This window comes from Dermacentor variabilis, chromosome 8 (assembly GCF_050947875.1).
Source record: "Dermacentor variabilis isolate Ectoservices chromosome 8, ASM5094787v1, whole genome shotgun sequence".
NCBI lineage: Eukaryota > Metazoa > Arthropoda > Arachnida > Ixodida > Ixodidae > Dermacentor > Dermacentor variabilis.
Window position 1 is genome coordinate 44155114 of NC_134575.1, and position 20768 is coordinate 44175881.

The following is a 20768-nucleotide window of genomic DNA, read 5'->3' on the forward strand; positions in this document are numbered from 1 at the left end:
ATCAGTTCGTTTGGTCGCCCTATTCATGGCACAGAAAGTCATTGAATATGGCGTCCTGCTCAATCTAGCTATTCGGAACATTGATAAATTATTCGTGCTGTTGTGCGCCGAGGAAAACATTGTGGCGTAAATGCTGACTCACCTCTACGAGGGTAGGAACGTCTTTCCACGATGCGACGGCCCACTGCTGCGTGTGGTCCCAACTCACCAGGTGGCCAATATTCGGAGTGCCGCGTGGCACTGGCCACGGGACGGGTGGATAGAGTGCCGATGGGTCCATCTGCACTCCCAGAGTATGGAGCTTGCCCAGGGAACCCAAGAAGAAGGAGTGGTTGTCCGTGTCTCTCTTCATCAGGCCAACGCAGGAGGCGCCAGGGCCCAGTGCACGGCGTAGAATCGACTGCAGACAGTTGGCTGCTTTAACGACATTCGCGGAGTTCCTGGAGGCCGTCGGTATTCAGTTTTGCTTTGAAATTCGTACAGAAATGTTTGAGAAGCGAACAGGGAGAGGAGCGCAGGAGAGATCAACCCGACGCGCATCCGGTTTGCTACCGTACATCGTGAAAGGGCGGTTAAGGCAGGCGAGGAACAGAAGAAAGAAAGGGGAAGGCAGGAAGGAAACGCTAGCAGTGCGAACACGTAGGCTTGCCTATCAGGCTTACGATTGGCTACTGAAGCCAAATAATTCTGCGCAGTTTATCCTGCGTCGTTTCGCGAGCCTGCAGGCCATGGATCGCAGTTCGAAAACAGCTTCCTTCGCATCATGTGGGGATGACTCAATGACATTGCAGGAGTTTCCAGCGTTTAATGAGAAAAAAGGAAACCAGATGTTTCGAAATTACAACAGGACAGCATGGACGCTGGTGGTAAACTGATTTTATTGCCAGGGAAATTGCACCAGGAAAGCGACGTGGCAACAGAGAGAATGGTTCAAATGGTGGTACATTCGTCATACCGGCCTCGTAGCCGGTCGTGAATTGAAACCGCATTGGTTGCGGCAACGCGCATTCCAGAGTAATGTTGTATCGAGTTTGTAAACACCATTCCCGTAATCTGATACGATGCAAGTGTCTCTGTGTATCGAATGACAGCAGTGTTGGTCATGATTCTACACAGCAAGAGCCCCTTTCGCCGAGCGATGACTTGTAAACAGAGATAAACCCATCAAAACTATCTCCGGGAATAATATGCTGCAGAGCAGCTGGCGTCAACAGTTTCGGGGGGTGTTTTCATGAAAATTGTGCATTTCGAACAAATTTACTCATTGCACTGCCTCTTCCCCCCCCCCCCCACACACACACACACAAAGAAGAAAGAAGGAATGAAGGATTTCGTGTCTGTGCGCTAGTACACACACAAAATAACGCTGCAGGCTAAGGGACAAGGCTACGGAGTTGTCTGGGATTCTTCTCATGCGTTACGCAGCGTAAACTTTTCACAAGCGGCTATGGCGCCTGTGAGTGTAATTGAAGCTCTATTCAAGAAAATCTGCTGATACTCGTTCTTACCAGCAGAAGACAGTGAGGTGCGATCTCCACCACTATGGCGTCTTTAGGCACGTGTCGGAGGGCCTCGCAGAAGAGCACGGGTGAGACGAGGTTGTTGACGAAGTACTCGGCCGAGCAGTGCTGAGCGAGGGGCTCCTTCCAGCGGCTCTCGGGAAGGGAGGAGCTCACCCAGTTCTTTCCTCGGGGCTTTGGCTCCAGCACCACCTGTTTCGATCACACGAGAAAAAGAAAGGCTGGTTGATCCTATTGATGAATGCTGGTGGCGTTGATTGCTGGCATGATGAAACGTTGTTGCAATGCACTGCGCCAGACCAAACAGACGGGAACACGAAATGCGCATGGCGGGCGCTGCACATCAACTGGAGTTACTGGGCAAAACATTACGTGCTCAAGAGAAGCAAATTTGTGCAAGCATTTGAGAATGTATGACACAGCAATGAAATAGTCCATCACACTCCCGTACCGCGGAGGAAACGCGAGAACCAAACATATTCTGGTTAACCTTCCTGCTTTACATTTGTTCCGATCGCTCACTTTCACATATGTTAAATTTCTTTATTCAAAATCCGAATGGAAGTTGTGCCGCAATCTGGACCTCCAATCTGATATAAATTCGAGCTTTCAGCTTGATAACAATAGAATCGAGCTGAAAACGCTGCGTTTATGACAGATAACCTGAGAACTGATAGTGCGTTAGAAACGCACTTGCGAGATCAGCAGTGTTATTTGATCGCGTCGTTTACGACTTACGTACATCTTTCGAAACAATCGGCGTCGGAACAAAGGCATTGCCGTGCCCAGCGGCAGGATGCGCGATCCTCCCGCTGCAGGTTAGATGAATCAATTACGGACATAACGAATTTGAAATGCTGAATCAGTTCACCAAAGCTGCACATCAGAAGGCATACTGGTGTTTCGAAACAAAAAGGACTATGTTTAAGAAATCTAAGATTTAGCGTTACTACCCTCTGATGGGTATACATGAGCAAGGAGTTAGCTCTGCTAAGCATGGCATAAAACTCTTTGCGATCCGAGACTACATTGTCAGGCTTAAACACATCCCTTATTCGAAAACTAGAACAGAAATATCTTTGTGGTAACAACATGAATTCTTGCCTTATTTCAGGACACAAATGTGTCGAATGGTTCTTATTTTCCTGACAGGAGGTCTAACAGAAATGTCAATTATCAGATCTATAATCCTGCCGTGAAGAAAAGGTTATTGCAGTCGCCAATAAAACATGTGTCGACAAAACGCCATTTTGGTCTCCGGAAAGACAGGATGACTGGCTCGTCTTGACAATTAAAAGCACCTTCGCTGCGGCAGCCATTTGGCTTGTACAAAGAAATTTTTGAGGCCACCCTGGGTTTGAGCTTCTCCAGCTACCAGACATGGGTATTATGAGAGTAAGGTTGCTTTCTTGAAAATTGCGTATTTCACGTTTATTGGAAGCTATCGCACAAATGTGATGTGTATTTGACGTTGACAAATATCTGATACTCACATGTGAATCCTTTCTCTCAAATCTAGGAGAACTATAAATGAAATAGGTAAATTTCAAATGATTTTAGTGGGCTACAACCATCGCTTAGTGGCTTTAACCGAAACCTGGCTGAACTGAAACATCGGTGATCATGAAATTGTTCAACCTGGTCCCTGCATCTATCGGCACGATCTTGGCTCACGTGATTTTTAGAAACAAACGTGACGTGGTGCAACAAATAGAATATTATGATTATTTCTAAATACTTCAATGAAAGATTTATCGTATGTACTCTGGTCTACTTACGGTGTACCAGATACTGAAAGGCCATTTCTTCCTAGACTGTGTGATCATTAGGTTGAACAGTACAAAAGAAATATTGTAATAATAGAAAATTTTAGCTTGCCCTCGATTGACTGGATACATTTGGTGTACGGCTAATCGGTCAAATGCACCTGTAATTCTGCTTACTATTAGGCTAGCTTTGAACGTTGGACAAATTAAATGGGAATACACTAGAGTGTGCACTTTTCGAACTCATTTTTTTTTTGTCATTGACGCCGTTTCCAATGGGGTTGTTGCTGTTGAGGCGGTTGTTTCGGATCATCATTTGTTATCTTTCTCTTGGTCATATAACCGTGGCGTGAAGTGCACTCAGCGTAATGTGACCAATGCTAGGAATTGGGAGTGTAGTGATTACATATCAGGTATCGACCACTTGGAGAAAACACTTGATATCAAGGTTAGTTATCGAAATGTTCATACTTAATGTGGTTTCATCTTATGGAAAACAACAAAGGTCAGTTTACTGGTATACAATAGCCATGTCAGATCTAAAATAGAATATGCTTCTGGGATTTGGGATGCGCAAAGTAAACCGGATGTACAAAAGATAGAGATGTTACAAAAGAAAGTTGTCAGATTTGTTTTGGGGAAATAGAAATTATGCGATGTAGAAATGCATGATTTCATGGCAATTTAGGAAGGAAAAGCAATAAGAATTTATTTATTAAGTTTCTTTATGTATTTCACAATACGCAGGCCATACTGGGCCAAGGAGGCGTGGAATATGATAAATATATTGTACGACTTTGGGTACCAAGTATAAGGCATTCATTAGGTCATACGCACATTAAAAAAGTGTTGTAAATTGTTCAATGTATGACGCTACATCTTGTTGGTAACCCTCACATCGCGAAATCGTAAATCCGTTTGAAGCGAGAATAACAAAGTTTACGCAACTTTACCTAATATTCACCATTCCCTTGCTGGTAAGCAGGTCGCATTCGCAGCACGCTTACACACTTGCGCAAAAGTTCTCTGTTGTAGCGTGTCTTTATTTTGCAGGAAACTCCACGGCAGCGGCCATTGGTCAAGAGCACGACACATGCTTTGTCCGTATTAGAACTCCGTTTACTGTGTATTCTAACGGCAGCTGCCTTGGGCACTGCTCGTTCATCGCTCACCTGGTTGTATTCTTTCAGCAGCGCAGGTCCTACGCGCCGCATCTGAGTGCTGTGGAAGGCCACATTCATGGTGTTCACAACGCGAGCGAACAATTTCTCTTGTTGCAGCTCCTTCACCAGGTCGAAAATGGCGTCCTCCGGTCCGGACACGGTCACGGAATCCTCGGCGTTGTGGCACGCAGCTTCCACACCGTTGCGGCCACGCCTTTTCGCTTCTTCCCATGTCAACCCTGCGTAGAGAGACTCACGTGGAATTCACCGTCATCGGCTATAGGTGATGGCTGCCGATAAGAAGATGCCTTAGATGGCGGGACTAACACTAATTTTCCGTTCCAAATGGACGCAAAATGCACAAACTATCTTTTTTGGAAGCAACTCTTGAACCGGGCTGAATGAAGTTTCTTTAAACCCAAGAATGGTAGGCAGGCACGACGAACTATATCAGATGAAGAGCATGAAATGTAATGAAAGTGGGAAATTTTGGAGAAAACTGAAGTAACAAAATACCATCTGTTACTGCACATCATAACCACGCATCGAAGCTCTGTAAACTGCGTCTATTAGAATGTACGAAAGACCAAGTGTCACGAATTAGTAAAACGATTATGCGAAATCGCTCAGTTGCTTAACCGAGTTTTTGAAGAACCCTTAATTCCAAATGAGTGGTGTATTGAAGAGCGATGTATGAAAAATTTTTACCGCTCAGGACATCGTAAATAAGTCTGTCCAGAGTATTAGAACTTATCTCGTTTTATTGCCTGCGCACAATTTTGATTCCTCGCACATTTGGAATTTTCCGGTTATCGGTGCCTTTGGTTAAAAATATGAATGCCTGGATGTGTAATGGCTCGCACAAATCGGTGGGCTCGAGCCTTTCCCCTTCAGTGGAACAAAGCTAATAAAAATTTCTTGCATTGACAATCTGCAAATTAAGCTTCCTGTTCTCGTTCGTATTTATCAATAATATAAGGGATGTCCACGACGTAGAGCTGGCCGTTAGGTGGCCTGCAATGATATACTTTACCATGGAGCACTCGCGGCGTCGCTGTCGGCACTGCTGAGACTTGGAACAATTCGATCACCTTTTTCATGTTGCTTCTTAGTGAAATTTTGTGTGTCTTTTGCGTACTTACGTGGAAAGTTAGCGCATAGGATATTTATAGCTTTTATCCAGTCCAGTCTCTGGAAACGAGCTTACACACCGCGCTATTTCCCGGATAAATCTTATTTTGTCCATTTGACAGTGTGATTTATCACCCTTCTCTGTCCTTTTCCTTTCGTGTTTTACCTCTACTCCTTCGAAAGCCAACGTACGGGTGCTAATCGCCTTCGTCTGAAACACATGATCAAACTGGGGTCAAGCGTTCGTTGTCGATCAAGCGCGCGCCGAACCAGCTCCCTTGTGTGAACACCACGGCCACGATCATCATTTTTAGAATCCACACTGCAGCATTGCCGGTTTTTACAAGTTCCTCTAGGCTGCAGGCCACTTTGTGAATACGGACCCCAATGCTTACCGACAGCGGCCATGGCTCCTCTTGGGAGATTCCCTACGTCGGTGCATCGGCCACGCCAGTAGGCGCACAGCATCGCCTGCTCAGCGGTGAGGCCCCCGTCGGCGTACCCACTCGCGATCTCTCCCAGCGAGTGACCCACGATCCCGTCGGGTCGAAGTCCGAGAGCGTAAATCACGTCGACGAGCGCCACCTGTGGTCACATCGTGAACCACCCGTTTTAAATATTGATGTCCTATATGGAGATGTTGACGCCATCTGAAGGCGCCGGCTACTACATAGCTCTGGAATGGGTCTAGCCTACAACATACGGGGTTCGAGATTACACATCAAATACCCTTTTCATGCAAGCACCAGACATTGTCAAGCAACGTTTTCACAGTAACACTACGACTTAAGAAGTAAATGGTACATACAATATACAAGTTAAATGACCCCAGAGTTCTGTAGGAGAGTCGAAAATACAAATGATGATGCCGCCTAATAAAACAGTCCTTAGTCAGCGGGTGGTACATACGGGGTGTTTCAGCGAACACTTTCAAAAATATTTAAATGTTGCCTGTGGCAGATATGACAATTTTAGTTCATGAGCTTGTCTACTCGAAGCGGCGGTCTATACTTGTACAAAAAATTGACATGCAAAATCGAATAATTAATAAAAATTCACGAATTTTTAAACAAATATGTGATGGTTCATATTGCAATTTACAAATTATAGCCATGGAGTTCGCAAGGCAGATCCACTTCGAACGAATTTTCAAAGTGACACCAATTTCGATATATAAATTCCCGAACTTTGCGGAGCAATGCACTGGCGTATCAGTTAATTTGTCAACAAAACGTCGTTTCATGCACTAAAGAACACAAGTAACGGGAATGCAAATGCATTTCTCCCTAAATTTCGGGAATTTCTATCTCGTAACTGGTGTCGTACTGAGAATTCGTTCCAAGTGAATCCGCCTTACGAACTTCACGGCTAGAATTTGTAAATTGCAATATGGGTCATGAGACAATGAGCTAAAAGGTTATTTAGTCAATTATTGTTAATTAGTCGATCTTACATTTCAATTTTTGTGCAAGTTGTGTCCGCCGCTTCAAGTGGACCAGCTCATCAACTAGAAATGAGCTACCTGCCACAAGCAACCGTTAAAAAATTTTGAAAGTGTTCGCTGAAACAACCTGTATATCGTGCCAATGCATCATCACATAAAGTCATAACAGAAGAGTCAACATAATTGACAAACACTTACATATATACAGCGACATTGAAATGAAAGGAGCAGTAAAACCGTTAAAAACGGCAACTGCGCCGCTCTCTTCGATAAATGTTTTAATGCTTTTCAAGCGCTCTTCCGCAAGGCCGTTGTTGGCCAAGGACCCAAAAGTTTCCTTAATCTGCAAAGTCTGCGGTTTAATGCAATTAGGGTTGATTTAAGTCGGCGTATTGGTGTGTCATGATGTGGGGAATCTAGAATGAGGTGATGTACACCTTCATCTACAGATCCACAATTACATTCGGGGGTTTTCGCATGGCCGATTCTATGTAAGGAATGTTTTGTGTAGGCGGTATCTAACTTTGATCGATGAATAAGGATTTCCATACATCTGTCTAATGAAAATAAATATTTGATTTCTATAAGCGGGTCAATATGATACAAATCCCAGCTCTTAGAATTCTGGTCATACCATGTATTTCTACAAATTTTGAAAGACGTTGTACTTATAATGCAGTGTAATGCATTCTTGGATACTGGAAGCGCAATCACATCATCTTTGAGGCGTGCTTGTCGTGCTGCTTCATCGGCTGCTGTGTTGCCAGGAATGTTACAATGCCCTGGTATCCACTGGAATGCTATTTCATGCTTCGCTTGGCTTGCTTTGCGACGTCTTTAAGTGTTTCGTATATTATGCTTTCACTGGTTGTTTTTTCCTTTTGTGCCGCAGAGTATGTTAGAGCCGCTTGTGAATCGCTGAAAATGACCTATTTTTGCGCATCTCTTACTGACGTTATAAATTTTGTCGCGCAGAGGATTGCGAATAGTTCAGCCGTTGTGGACTAAGTCGCACGAGATAACTTAAAGGATTCTCGTTTATTGAGGTGAGGTATAATGAATGCTCAAGTTGAAGAGATTGCTCTACTGGACCCATCTCTATAGACGTGTCTGTATCCTGAATACCGCATATATATCTGGTCAAGTGCTAGCTGTAGAGCAGCTTGAATGAACATGCCTCTTTTTCTGAATGTTCCGTCTACTGACAATTACATTTTTTGAAGTGTAAGCAGCAATGCAGGATATTCCACGTCTGAATTCCAAAATTCATTTCATGGCAATATATGATGATTTTCTCGAATTTCTTTATGAGCATAACTTCTATCTCGTTTCATTATGTCTAGAGTCAATGGGTGGCTTTTATGCTGTGTTTGAAGAGGGAAATAATGTTTGTAGTTCCCACGGCGGGAAAGAGGTATTGGCGAGCCTCAGCTATTACAAGACAGCTAGAAGTCGCTGTTGGCACTCCTAGACATATGCGAAGTCCTCTAGCCAAAAGTCTTTAAAGTCGCTATTCTGACGTATGGGAAATTCCGTGTAAGATCGACGCGGAATACACATTTCTTGGCGTATTAATGCACTGTAAAGAGTCAGCATGGACGATGCCCGTTTCCTTCCTTTCAGATGCGTACTCTGCTGAAGACGGTTTCCACTGTGTGTAATAACCGCGAAATCTTTCCTAGTCTAAGCGAGATTGCATCTAGTGTGCTGTGGGAACTACTCCGTCGTCTCCAACCTTCAGCTAGGACGTTCTTTCGCGAGTTCTCCAGCAGCTTCCTCATAGCACTAACGATGAAAGTTGGAAATATTTCAGCAGGACATCCGCTACGCACCTGCTAAAACCTTGCCCTTTATAACGGAAACCTCGCAGTGGTCTTACAGACTTACTTGTCTTGTTTGCTAAAAATTAAATAGCAATAGCTCGACAACTGTTTCCGGCTTGCGCAATCACTGGGACTTTTCAAGGCGATCACAGGAAGCGTTCGTGAATTTTCTTTAACAAGTTTTCATCCGGATTTCTGCAACAATGTATCAAGGTTACAGCGAGGTAGCCACGACGAAGCTTTCCAAAAAGTCGCGGTAAGGAGTCCTTGCGGAACATGGCTCAATGTGATCATAATGGTCATCATTATTACCATCGTGAGACGAGCGCAAGCGACAGAAACACCGATGGTGGCGTCGTCAGCGTATACGGGTTAAACACTCGAACGTATTTATGACCGTTTCATGTCATGTGTGTTCAAACTATGGAGGCGTTTGTACTTAGATGAAGAAATGTTAAAACTTGACTGCCTTGGGCGATCCTAAAGTTTGTACAACATCGCAGTTTCTACGTAGCTTAAGCTGCTACCAGAAATGTACTGGATAAGGTGGGCGGGTCCAGGAGATAGCGTTGCCTAACACTTCGATTCAAAGCGCGAGCTGTCACAAGGAAAGGAGACAAAGTTGCACGGGTTGCACGTGCAGAGTAATTATATTGTGCGAGCCATGACAGTGGTTCATTTGAATAATCATCTTCAAAGACCTGACTGGCTTTGGAACGAGAAAAGCATGCATGTCCTGACGGGGCAGCACAAGAAGAAAAATACAGAAAGCAGGAAAGACAAAAAACCGCGCTGAGGCAGTGCTCTCTGTTTTTTGTCATCTTGCGCTGTCCCTTCAAGACGCTCAGCCAGTACAAACTTGCCCGAATGTCGACTCTCCTAATGTATGCATGCGATCGTGGCTTAATGGTTAGAGCACCCGGATCCTGTCATCGACGGCAGAGGTGTGATTCTACATCTGAAGCACGTTATTTCTTAAAAGCTAGGCGAGAAAGGACCCTAAACACCTACTGCAAAGTAAAAAAAATGAGGCAAGGAATGTTTCGCATTAAAACACTGAATATCAGCGGAGAAAAATAAAAAATAAACCTGGGAACGGACCACTATAACATTGTCTTCGTGCATAGTGCAAAAGAGACAGGTGCTAAACATACTGAGTTATAGAGGTATAAAAAAACATACCAGACACAAGAAAGCAAAATAGGAACTGAAGATAACGCAGTGTTGCAATAATTAAAAAAAAAAGAAATCTGCGATTTCTTAAGTTTTTTTGCAACCTCCACGTTCGCATGAGCACAGTGCTCGAGTGAACGTACATTGAGCGTCATTCCTTTGGCGACGACTAAGTCTCACACAGAAGATCCTCAGGCAATCACGAGTCATCGCAGATTTTGGATAAAAATTACCACATCCCTTATTCAAACCAGAATTTGGGAATGCATTCAAGGAACTTTCAGTTTTTTCACGTACAGAGTGCACCGTAGAGCATAATTATGATGTTTGCTGTCGCGTAGGTATAATACCACGGATTTTATTTAACGCAGGTCAGTATTAAACAGCGACGATGACTATACACCTACCCACGGTACCAGGGTGCGCTTTTCCGCTGAAAATGCCGTCACGTAGAATGATGTTGCATTCCACATTACTTCTCACCCAGTATGGCCTTTTGAACGCAAATTTATAGGTGTTCTTGATGCGTCACATGTTGATTACGTCGAAGTGCACGCAATACGTCGAAAGCTCTCAAACTCACCTGAATTGCTACGATGGACACAAGGACGTTCGCGACGGTCTCCGGGCCTCGCGGTTCGACGTTGGTCACGAGGTCGACGAGGTCGAGGCCGAAGTTCCTCGCCAGCAGGTCGTGCGATGTGTGGATGGAGCGGGCGAACACGTCGAACTGCATCATTTGTCTTGCCATGCCATTCCACTGGCAGCCCATGCCGGTGAATACAAACCACAGTGGTCTCTTTGCTGGGAGGACCTCCTCGACGACCTTGGTGACGGCCTTCTGTGAGCCGTCCACGGGAATCAAGGCGTAGCCACGGAACGGGAACTGCTTTACGCCGGGCTGCCCTACTCGGTTCAAGAGGGCGTACGCGGAATCAGGGTAGGGTCCCTCGGCCTCGAGCCTGTCCAGAGTTTTCTGTCATACAAATAGAGTAAGAAATGTTAGGCACGACGCCCCTACACAAGTCTTCTGTAATGTGAACGGAGGGTATGCTATGGTGATGTTCTCATGCTTATTCTTTGTAGTCGCGCATGCATTGGGGTCCGTGCCACATCCACCCGTGGATGTAACGTCACAGCAAAACTGTGATCAAGAAGGCATTGCAATGACTCGTCAGTTACAACAGAATTTATGAAAACTGCCGTGCGCCGTCACTTTGCCATCGAAATTTCTCTTTTTCAACCTTCTCACAATGGCTAACAAGGAACAGGGAAACGACGTGATATATGGAAGAAACGTTCCGATTTTTGGCAGTTGGTTATACTTCCATAATGCCGGTGTCGCGGAGCGTAGATATTAGTTTCTAATGCGCAGGAAAAGAAAAGAGGTTTTCCGGCCAGACCACAAAACCAGAGTACGAGTAAAACCCACTCTCAGTGACTCTTCACTCCTTCCAGCCATGAGAACGAGCCTGGGAAGCTCAGGCTTTTCCCGGGGCATGGTGTCCACGTGTGGTCCCGGGTTTGACTCCAGAATGGCGTGAACGTTGGTCCCACCAAATCCGAACGCATTGATGCCAACTGGGCCGCCCTCGAAGGGCGTCAGCTTGGAGATCACCTCGGTGCTTCCGTCGTGAAGACACGAAATGCTTGGGTTAGGATCCTTGAAGTGCAAGTTTGCCGGGATCATGCCGCTCTCCATGAGGATGATCACCTTGGAAATCGTGGAGATTGCTGCGAACAACAAATAAAAAAAGACAGTTAGCATGAACCGGCTAGGTAGCGTTTTCTCGGGACGTGAAGAGAGTTAAAATATAGTTGAAAGAGAGATGAGATAAAATAGTTATGACACACTAATGTGACGCAAGGGTATAAGCAAGAAAAACCGAAATTGCACCATGAATGGCTTTCAAAACCAATTTGTGAATTACAGGCAGAGGTGCACTTCGTGTTCATATAAAATAATTTTTTTTCGTTCTTCTGAGGGTTTGTGTGGCGGTGGTCGGGTTGGGACAGGGGTTCGTATATAACTAATGTTTTGTCAGGCTGCAGCAATTTTTCAAAGATTCCATGCGCCAGATAAAGGAATTGCAACATTTTACTCGAGTTACTTGAGTGGATGATCATTACTTGCATGATAGAGCATACCCATAAGTTTAGTGATGATGAAAATACCTTTAACTACAGGCCACAACTCGTAATTGCGAAATTGAAGGAGGTCAAAGGTGCAAGTATTACCAGGTCAGTGCAACTACGAATCAGCCGCAGTTTTCATCATCGCGGTTGAAAAGCACATTAAGGCGAAGTTTTGAAGAATAGCGTGGGCTGAAAGGCGAGCCGTAAAAACTTGAAGCCGGCCAAAACTTCCAAATGAAATGTTTAGCTCATGCGGCGCTATTGACAAATATCCCTGATGCGCGGAAGACGTTTCCATACAGACCGCGGGAATATTTGACAAGGTCGTACAGCGGCCGCTATTGTCCCTGCCCACCATACCAACGGAACTTCATAAATCAGCAATTAATTAGCACCTTTTCCAACTTAGCACCCAATTATGTAGTCCTCTCAAGCATTTACGCTATTCCTGCGAAGTTTAAGCAGCATATGTATACTTATCTATCGCTGATGGACATGTCAGGATCTGCTGATTTTCATCCCAAGCAAGAAAAACTCCTAAAAGCTTACCTTAGGTGCACATATCACTTGAGCGTGTAAATGGATAATGTGAAGATGACTAATTCTGACAGATGATGAAGGAGCTTTGGACGTGCTTTCTCGGAACGGTGTTCTTTGCAGTTAACAACAGCATTTCTTGTTTATACGTTCCTTTCGTTCATAGCACTTATACAGCACTTGGCGGGCTTTTTCACATGAATATCATGGGAAGCTTCGTCCTGCAACTAGGGAACCTGGCGACTGCGCGGCGCCCCCCCCCCCGCCCCCCACCCATCGGGTATATTAGAGCATTCGTCGATCAAGACGGAACAGAAACGATATGGATCTCTAAAATAACGAAAGAATGCAAGCGTACCCGTCACCTAATTTGAAGTATTACAGCAATGAAATTGGGCAAGAAACAACGGGAAACCAGGGAAATTGTTGAAGCAGTCATCACTTCAAGTGTAATGTACGGTTACAGCTACCACAGCCTGACATCAATAGAAGGAGAGCAGATTGAAAAAATACATCGGAATGGCATGCAAATCATTACAGCTCTACTTGTGCACACGTAACTGAAAGACCTGTACATACACAGGAATTGAAATACGTCGAGGTAACTGAATTTTCACATGCCTCTAGTGCTTAAGGCAGCCGATAAAATTTTTAAAATAAACACGCTGCATAAAAGGAAAAATGGACATTCACGCGAATGTAGCACCAAATTCCAAAGGAAACCTAAACGGGTTTCTCAGAAAGAAAGTTCTGCAGTTCAGGAAGAATTAGTCGTCGTTCGGGAAGACGTTGCAAATAAATGAAATCAGACATAACCAAAATTTGTGGCCACTATCATTATATAAATATCAAGAGATTGCAACGAGAAAGGTTGTCAAAAGAATGGAAAATTGGGCCAGCACTCTCCCTGCGTGATTCTTTATTTGTCCCTGTCATTCGCATTGCCCGTTACCCTGACGAAGAGTAGGTAACGTGACGAGGGAGACAAAGCAAACTGGCGAACAATGGAAGTTTTCGTGCCTACAATTCCACAAGCGGACTTGTTATCTTCAGGACTGTGCCTCCCGCTGCTACTTGACGAAACGCTGGCTCAATGCTGAGGCACTTGCTAGATCACAGTTGCTCACGTGCTGAGACTTGCACTGTTTGGGACGAGAGCTATCTTGGTTGCGTGCTATAGTGGTTGAGACGTATGTATGGCAACTGATTAACCTCAAGTCTCGCCAGAATAACGTTCCCTTAATGTGTGGTCTGTGGTAATGGGATGATCAGCTTCATGCAGCGTCAATATCGCAGTACTGCAAATGTGTCTCTAATGTGTAATCGTACCTTTCCATATGAATGCCTAAATAGAATACTGTTACGCATTCTCTGTGTGCAATTCTCATAGAACAGATGCGGATACCTTAGCCATTCTACATTACTCTAGCGAGCATCGTGGCGAAAACATAAGACCACGAAACATTTGGAATGCTCAAGTAGGGACACATCTATGTTTGTGAAAGCCACCTATACGTCAATATTCCGACAGCAGCCATCCCAGAATGAGTGCTAACAATAATGAGATTACCACAGAAGCAAGGTACCGGCACACCGCATTCTCATCGCTGAAACGCGTCATGTAAAAGGCGTGCACTGTAGCCGGGCTCCTCTCTCGCGCTTCTTTCGGGACATGCTGTGCCATCTAGCGGTGCCGCCTCGAAGTCCACGCTTTGCGCGTGTGCTTGGTATATTCAGGCAAGATTGTCTAAGTATATAGGCCGTGCGATCGATTTCTCGGCACGCAGCATCAACGTCCAAAGAAATATTTTTCACATTAGCAGAGGCCACACCCAGTGGCAGATGCCCAGTGACCTAAGCTGGCCTCAAACTGGTTGGCTACAAACAAAAAAGGGCAGTGGGTAAATCTCCCCACACCTCAAAATGCTAATGACAATAAAAAAATAGCATTTACTCTTACAACTTCACCACAAGGTCCCCAAAGGTATCGACGGTTTGTAATCTGCACGCGTGTGTATGCTCCTAGTACGACTAAGGCATGACCTTCGAGGGTTGCAATGTGGGCTTGTTGGTAATGCATCTTCAAGGGGAGTACGGCAGCGCGATTAGCAGACGGGACGGGCTGTGTGTGCCGCTATGTGTCTTCTTTTGCCCCGTCTTTTAATCGCGCTACCGTACTCCCCTTGATGACCTTGTAGATTCGTTTCCACTGCTCAAAGCGAGGTGTCGTCGCGGGTGTGTAACGTGAAGAGCACGTACTGAATATTTTATAAAGAAATGCTGTCTTACAGGAGGCGGCTTCGGCGTGGCCCGCGTTGCTCTTGACTGCGCCAATTTTCAGGGGCCTCTTCCGCTCCGGAACACAGAAGAATCTGCTGAGCGCCGCCATCTCCTGAGGGTCTCCCACCTTCGTTCCGGTGCCGTGGGCTTCGACGTAGGTGACCGTCAGTGGGTCGACGCCGGCGCCGGCGTACACTTCGCGAAGAAGCTCCTCCTGCCTCCTGCTCGACGGAACGGTGATTCCTGCGACACGCACACAGCGATTAGATGCTACATATTCCCATCGCCCCCCGTGAGCATCGTTAAAGTATCTTCGGAATAGCGTCAATTGTGATGCACAGACTACACCGCTTCATTCGGTATATAGTGTAGAATCTTCTTAAACGGAACCTTAAGGGACCGATTGAATATGCTCCTGTTCGGGGAGTTCCGTTTACTGAGTAAGATGGTCAGAGGTGCGGCCTCATATCACACACAACCTCTTGATAATGTTACATATGTTCGTATGCTACATAGCATTAGGACGTGAATTTAGCTATGAGTTTCGGCACCGTGATATAAGCGTCGTCGACGGTTACTGGATCAACTAGGTTTTGCTAGTTTCGGTTTTGACGTATCAAAGCAAAACAGAGCTCTTACGGTTCCATTCGGTGGCAGAATAATGTGTAGTCGGGCACGAAGAGTCAAAGTTATCAAACTGCATGCTGTAAATCGCCTGAAATTTTGCCTGTCCGTTAGTTGTTACATATATATATATATATATATATATGAAGGGAGCAACTGAAGTGGCCGATGTTACTTGATCACAACCATACGGAAGAAAATATTTCGGAGTCATTGAAGATATCAGACGTAGAGACTATGAAGAAACGTAGCTAGAGGCAGCATACGTGATTTTATTTCTAGCCTTAATTGAAGTGCCGGAATGGCAGGCTAAAGGAAAATGATGGTTCAACAAAGAACCAAACAAAAAAATTTCGCCTCACCTTCAACCTTGTAGCCGTCGGCGTTGCCCCTGACGTTAATCAACTTGGCATAGAACCTCAGTGCTTCGGAAGCCGGCTGAAGAAACATGGCCCCTATGGTTTCGCTTCTGACGTAACCGTCCGCTGCACAAAAAGATGCATGGTGATTTAAAGATCTGTTTAGAAGAGAACGGCTTGTGTTTGTGCGTGCAGCTCAGACGCGCGAAAGGAAAAAAAAATATTAGTCACCACAAGGTAAATGGCAAGTACGCACCAGTAGAGTGTGCGCCCACGCATCACAATAAACGACTGAACCACGTGCTGTATTCCGCACACGATTAGGTGAAGTAAAGTGCTTCGAAGCCCGTCCGCGACGTTTGACTTTGGCGCGGGTCTTGAGCAGAAACCGAAAAATTATAATTCTACAGCTCGCCCTTAGAGCTCATCCGCCAATTAGTATCCTATGCGATGCGCGGACAATCCTATCCGCCAATCAGAAATATTAAGTAATAAGTAATATAAGTAAGACCCTTTTGCCCAAGATTAGACGTCAGATGAGAAGGCTGACGGATAGTATGTTCTAGACATACACCGTGTGTCTCGGCTAACGGTGGCCAAGCTGTAGAAAGAAAAAGTACACATTCGAAAACACAGTGCAAGATACCATTCTAAGACCCGTGGTGATTGGTAATCCAGCCTAGCGTGACCGATCCCGCTATACAGTGCCCAAGCTTCTTCTATTCAGACATGTGTCTTGGCGACATGAGCATAAGAAAGTAAGTAATTCATGCGAGAAATCTTGCTATATGCCCTAAAGCATGTGCACTTAAACTGTAAGGCTGTGGCTAGAGGTACGTCGGACGTGTCCCTCCTACTTCGTTTAGAGGTACGTTAAACGGAACCGGTAATGTTTTTAAGGAAGTACGGCCGACGTTTCTCGTTGGTTTTATTGCCATATTATATGGACACTCCAGGTGCATTTCCGCCATCGTCCCAAGAAGTCCAAAGAATGACCAGCTACAGCTTCTTAATTACCAAATGAAGACAGCTGCTGCGACTTTACGCCGCCGCGCGTCGATTAAAGAAAGAAAGAAAGAAGGAAAGGAAGAACACAGCTAGAGGAAGTTATTACCAGGATATTTCAACACTTTGTTCGTCAGAACCCGAGAAAGCTCAAGGTGGCTTCATTACGTGCAAGAGAAAGCTCGAGTACAGTTTCTTGTGTGCGGAAAAAAACTTTTTACCGAGCTTCGTGACAGGCTGCTCACATGCCATCTTGTTTTGTTAGCGCAGTAATCTGCATCTTTGTTTAATTCGATGCTCTCTTCACGAAGCTGTCTTTGAGGGCTTCGTAAGATATGGACATCACAGTAGCCACCATCGTTCTCGACATCGACTTTGCCTTCGGGAAGCTGCCGTTTTTCCTGCCTTTGTCAGAACTGGAGTAAGACATAACAGGTCCGCTGTCCGTCTTGCTCTATGTTCTGATGTCTACGGCAAGATTTAGAACAGAGGCTATCGAGGCCCCGAATGACAAAGAACGAGACCCGTGGAGTAAGCCCAATTAATACAAAAAAGGCGAAAGCTCACCGGTGGCGTTGAATGTCTTGCTTTTTCCATCTCGTGACAGCATGCCAAATCGAAACTCGCTCAGCGTGGATAGCGGATTGAGCGTGACGTTGGAGCCCCCAACGATGGCCGCCTCGCATTCACCACAGCGAAGCGACTGCAGCGCTGCGCTCAATGCTGTCATGGTCGAGGAGGATGCCGAGTCGATCGTGAAGCTTGGTCCTGGTTTAGAAAAAGAGAGGAGAGGTTTTATCAAAAAATCACCAGTCTTCAGTGATTTCTTCAGGTGCAAACTCATTTAATGCCGCAGGAGTCTGTACGAGACAGATGCTCACCAGATAATGGAGGCTAGAAGCATTCAACGTTTAATGAAACAAGCGATGTCACTTCAGACTTTAGCCATTGCTTCGAAAAAATAGACTTGCCTTTGTCACATGGCGAAGACAAGTGGTATTGCCATAATGTTGGCCTCCCGGCTGAAACATCAGTTGTTCCAGTCCTGTTATTCAACGCAACGGCAGTTAATTACTTCCCTGCCTTCTCTCAATGACCAGACGTTGCGCACAACTTCGGAGTCCTGCGCAAGGTTGCCCAGCTATATGGAATAAAGTGTGTCGACACGATGGCTGCGACGACGACGGCACTAGAGTGCTGGCAAATATGTCGGTGGTGGTGGCGGGGAAATAATAGGGACAGTGGTTTATTTGGGTGATATCAAGACAGCGAATATGCGTCTTCACAAGGAAAAAGTCGCAGTTTTGCCCGAAAGGCGCAGCGCCGATTGCAATAGCAAATCAGTGGACAGCTATACGAAGTTTATCAGCTGCATAAACTTGTAGCCCTGAGCATACTAACTAAATTAACAAGCATGTTGCCACGCGTGCAGCAGCAAGCATCAACACATTTCACTCGGTGACCGTGGGAGCTCGCTATCTAAACACTGGAGCGAGGAACCGCGGCAGCAGCAACGAGCGAATTGACCTTCGTGCTGCATCTCGCCTCCCAACACGAAGTAAGCCGCGAAGAGACAGCGCGAGGCGGACTGTCTCCGTCGCAGTTGGCTTTCAAGATAGCGCGGCCAGGGCGGAAGCGCGCGGCTGCCCGGGCGACCGAAGTAGAACGCGGCCCCCTCCCTCTGCTATTGTTTGTTGCATGAAGCGCCTTCACCGTGAGATTTGTCTGTTGGTGCAGGAATTTCGGAATCGTTATTGTTTTCGTAGCAGCTACATGGAGAGTGAGGCAATAGGTAGCAACGTTGAGCTTTGTATCTTCGGTGTGTCACCGCATATCCACGATCGGAAATGATCGGCTTTCAAGGGGGGTGACTTGCTGCCGTGGGACAGAATTTGACCAAGAAGGTGACGGTACTATTTAGACTGTTCGCCTACTATTCTTTTACGGCTGTGGAATCATTTATTAGTCGATGCTCTTGCTTGTTCACTTTTACACATAATGTTTTGAAGCATCTTTTTCTAAAAGTTTAATTTCACTCCTGGCTGTTGTCTTTATTTATTTAAGAAGTCGGCGTCGTGTTTCTTGTCCAAAAATTTCGGTTTTGCCGCTTCTATTCAGCAAGTTAGACACTCAGTTTTTCGGTCACTCACTCACTCACTCACTCACTCACTCACTCACTCACTCACTCACTCACTCACTCACTCACTCACTCACTCACTCACTCACTCACTCACTCACTCACTCACTCACTCAATCAATCAATCAATCAATCAATCAATCAATCAATCAATCAATCAATCTCTGCATAAGATATTGCTCTGACTATGACAAATATATTACAGCGAATAATATGGCGAATACACGGCTAATATAATATACAGTACATTAGGGCCCCACGTATATGACTAATAAATCAAACCAATACGCGCGACACAAGGAAACTAAGTTGATCTGTGCTTTCTACGGCAGTCCCATACCGCAAAAGTCGAGGCAGTAGGAGACCCGATTCGAGAACATATGCAGCGCTGCTCCGGTCACTATGTAACCGTCGATCGTGGCCGAGTCACCGCCAAATGCAGTCAACGTCTCGGACAGTCCGCAGCCTACGAAGACGCCAATCTTCCGTCCTCGCAACGTCGCCGGGTCGTAGCCGGCATCTACGATGGCTTCGTACGAAGTTTCTAAAAGAAGACGCAGCTGAGGGTCCATGAGCTGCACTTGCTTAGGCGGCACTCCGAAGAAGCTTGCGTCGAAGCGCGACAAGTCTTTGATGGTTCCCATTCTCTCGGGCACTCCGAGGAAACCTGCAAGGGGGCAAGTTGCGCGCATTACGAAAGGAAACTTTTTAATTTTTTTAATTATCCTAAAGGCTCTACGGGCATTACCTAGGCGAGGGGAGACATATTTAGTGCGTTGAACACAAAAGGTGACATGCAAAAAACAAAGAAAGGTACGTTTAAAAGACATGCTTTTTGCCGCAATTTAACACACACAAAAGGAAGACACATAAAGACGCCCTGTGTAGTCTTGATTTGCCTTCCTTTTTTGTGTGTTAAATTGCGGAAAAAAACACGTCTTTTAGCAAGCACCAAATAGGCCAACAAGCAGTTCTGTTGCTACAAGAAAGAAAATAGCCGTGCTAATAACACTTGCATAAACAGTCTCACATAAAGAAGTATACACGCAATCTGTGCGCAAAGGTGGCAATACGTAAAAAGAGGAAAAAATTGTTTACAGAGAGCAATAAAGCAATTTGGGCATGCAGAAACTGAAGCGTGGGATGATTTATTTGGTACCTCATAACAAAAGAAATGAAGAACACCGTTATAAAGCTAGAAGACGACATGCCATTTGCAGGTGTGAAAATTACCGAACATTTTTGTGTTTATGTCAGTGGCTTTTGGTAAGCGATAAGAATTAATTTATTGCTCCTGGAAATTTATCAGCACTTTCTTCTTCAGCTACGCATCTCGGCAACCGGTTCCACTCCTGGATTGCCAAATGCAGAAATTAAAAGCGAAGTAGGCAGTTGTGCGCTAGTGGTTGACGAGCTCTAAAAGAGCTGAGGTGAAACAACGCAAAAAAGACGAGGACACAAGGAAACAAATACCACATACAAGCGTTTCCTTGTTTCCTCGTCTTTTTCGCGCTGTTTCACCTCAGTTCTAAGTATGAACTAACTAGCCCTCATCAAGATCTTTCTAAAAGAGCAGTCCAAGCGTGGAAACGTTGCAGCTGCGTCGTTATTATTGAGGTAGCGTAAGGTGTAGGGTTGTGATATATCTTGTGGAAGAATATTAAAAGGGG

At 45.3% G+C, this 20768-nt stretch overlaps 1 protein-coding gene across 1 annotated transcript in view; it reads right to left on the bottom strand.

Moving 5' to 3' along the window:
* The window catches only part of LOC142591384 (fatty acid synthase-like), a 53521-nt gene that overhangs the window by 26019 nt on the left and 6734 nt on the right, over nt 1-20768 (bottom strand). The window contains exons 2-11 of the mRNA XM_075703711.1: nt 19439-19765; nt 17529-17729; nt 15960-16082; nt 14983-15216; nt 11453-11754; nt 10604-10996; nt 5976-6165; nt 4459-4688; nt 1509-1712; nt 143-346 (exon numbers count right to left, since the gene is read on the bottom strand). Of these exons, the coding sequence (XP_075559826.1) occupies nt 143-346; nt 1509-1712; nt 4459-4688; nt 5976-6165; nt 10604-10996; nt 11453-11754; nt 14983-15216; nt 15960-16082; nt 17529-17729; nt 19439-19765 (2408 nt within the window). The remainder of the gene's footprint in view (nt 1-142; nt 347-1508; nt 1713-4458; nt 4689-5975; nt 6166-10603; nt 10997-11452; nt 11755-14982; nt 15217-15959; nt 16083-17528; nt 17730-19438; nt 19766-20768) is intronic.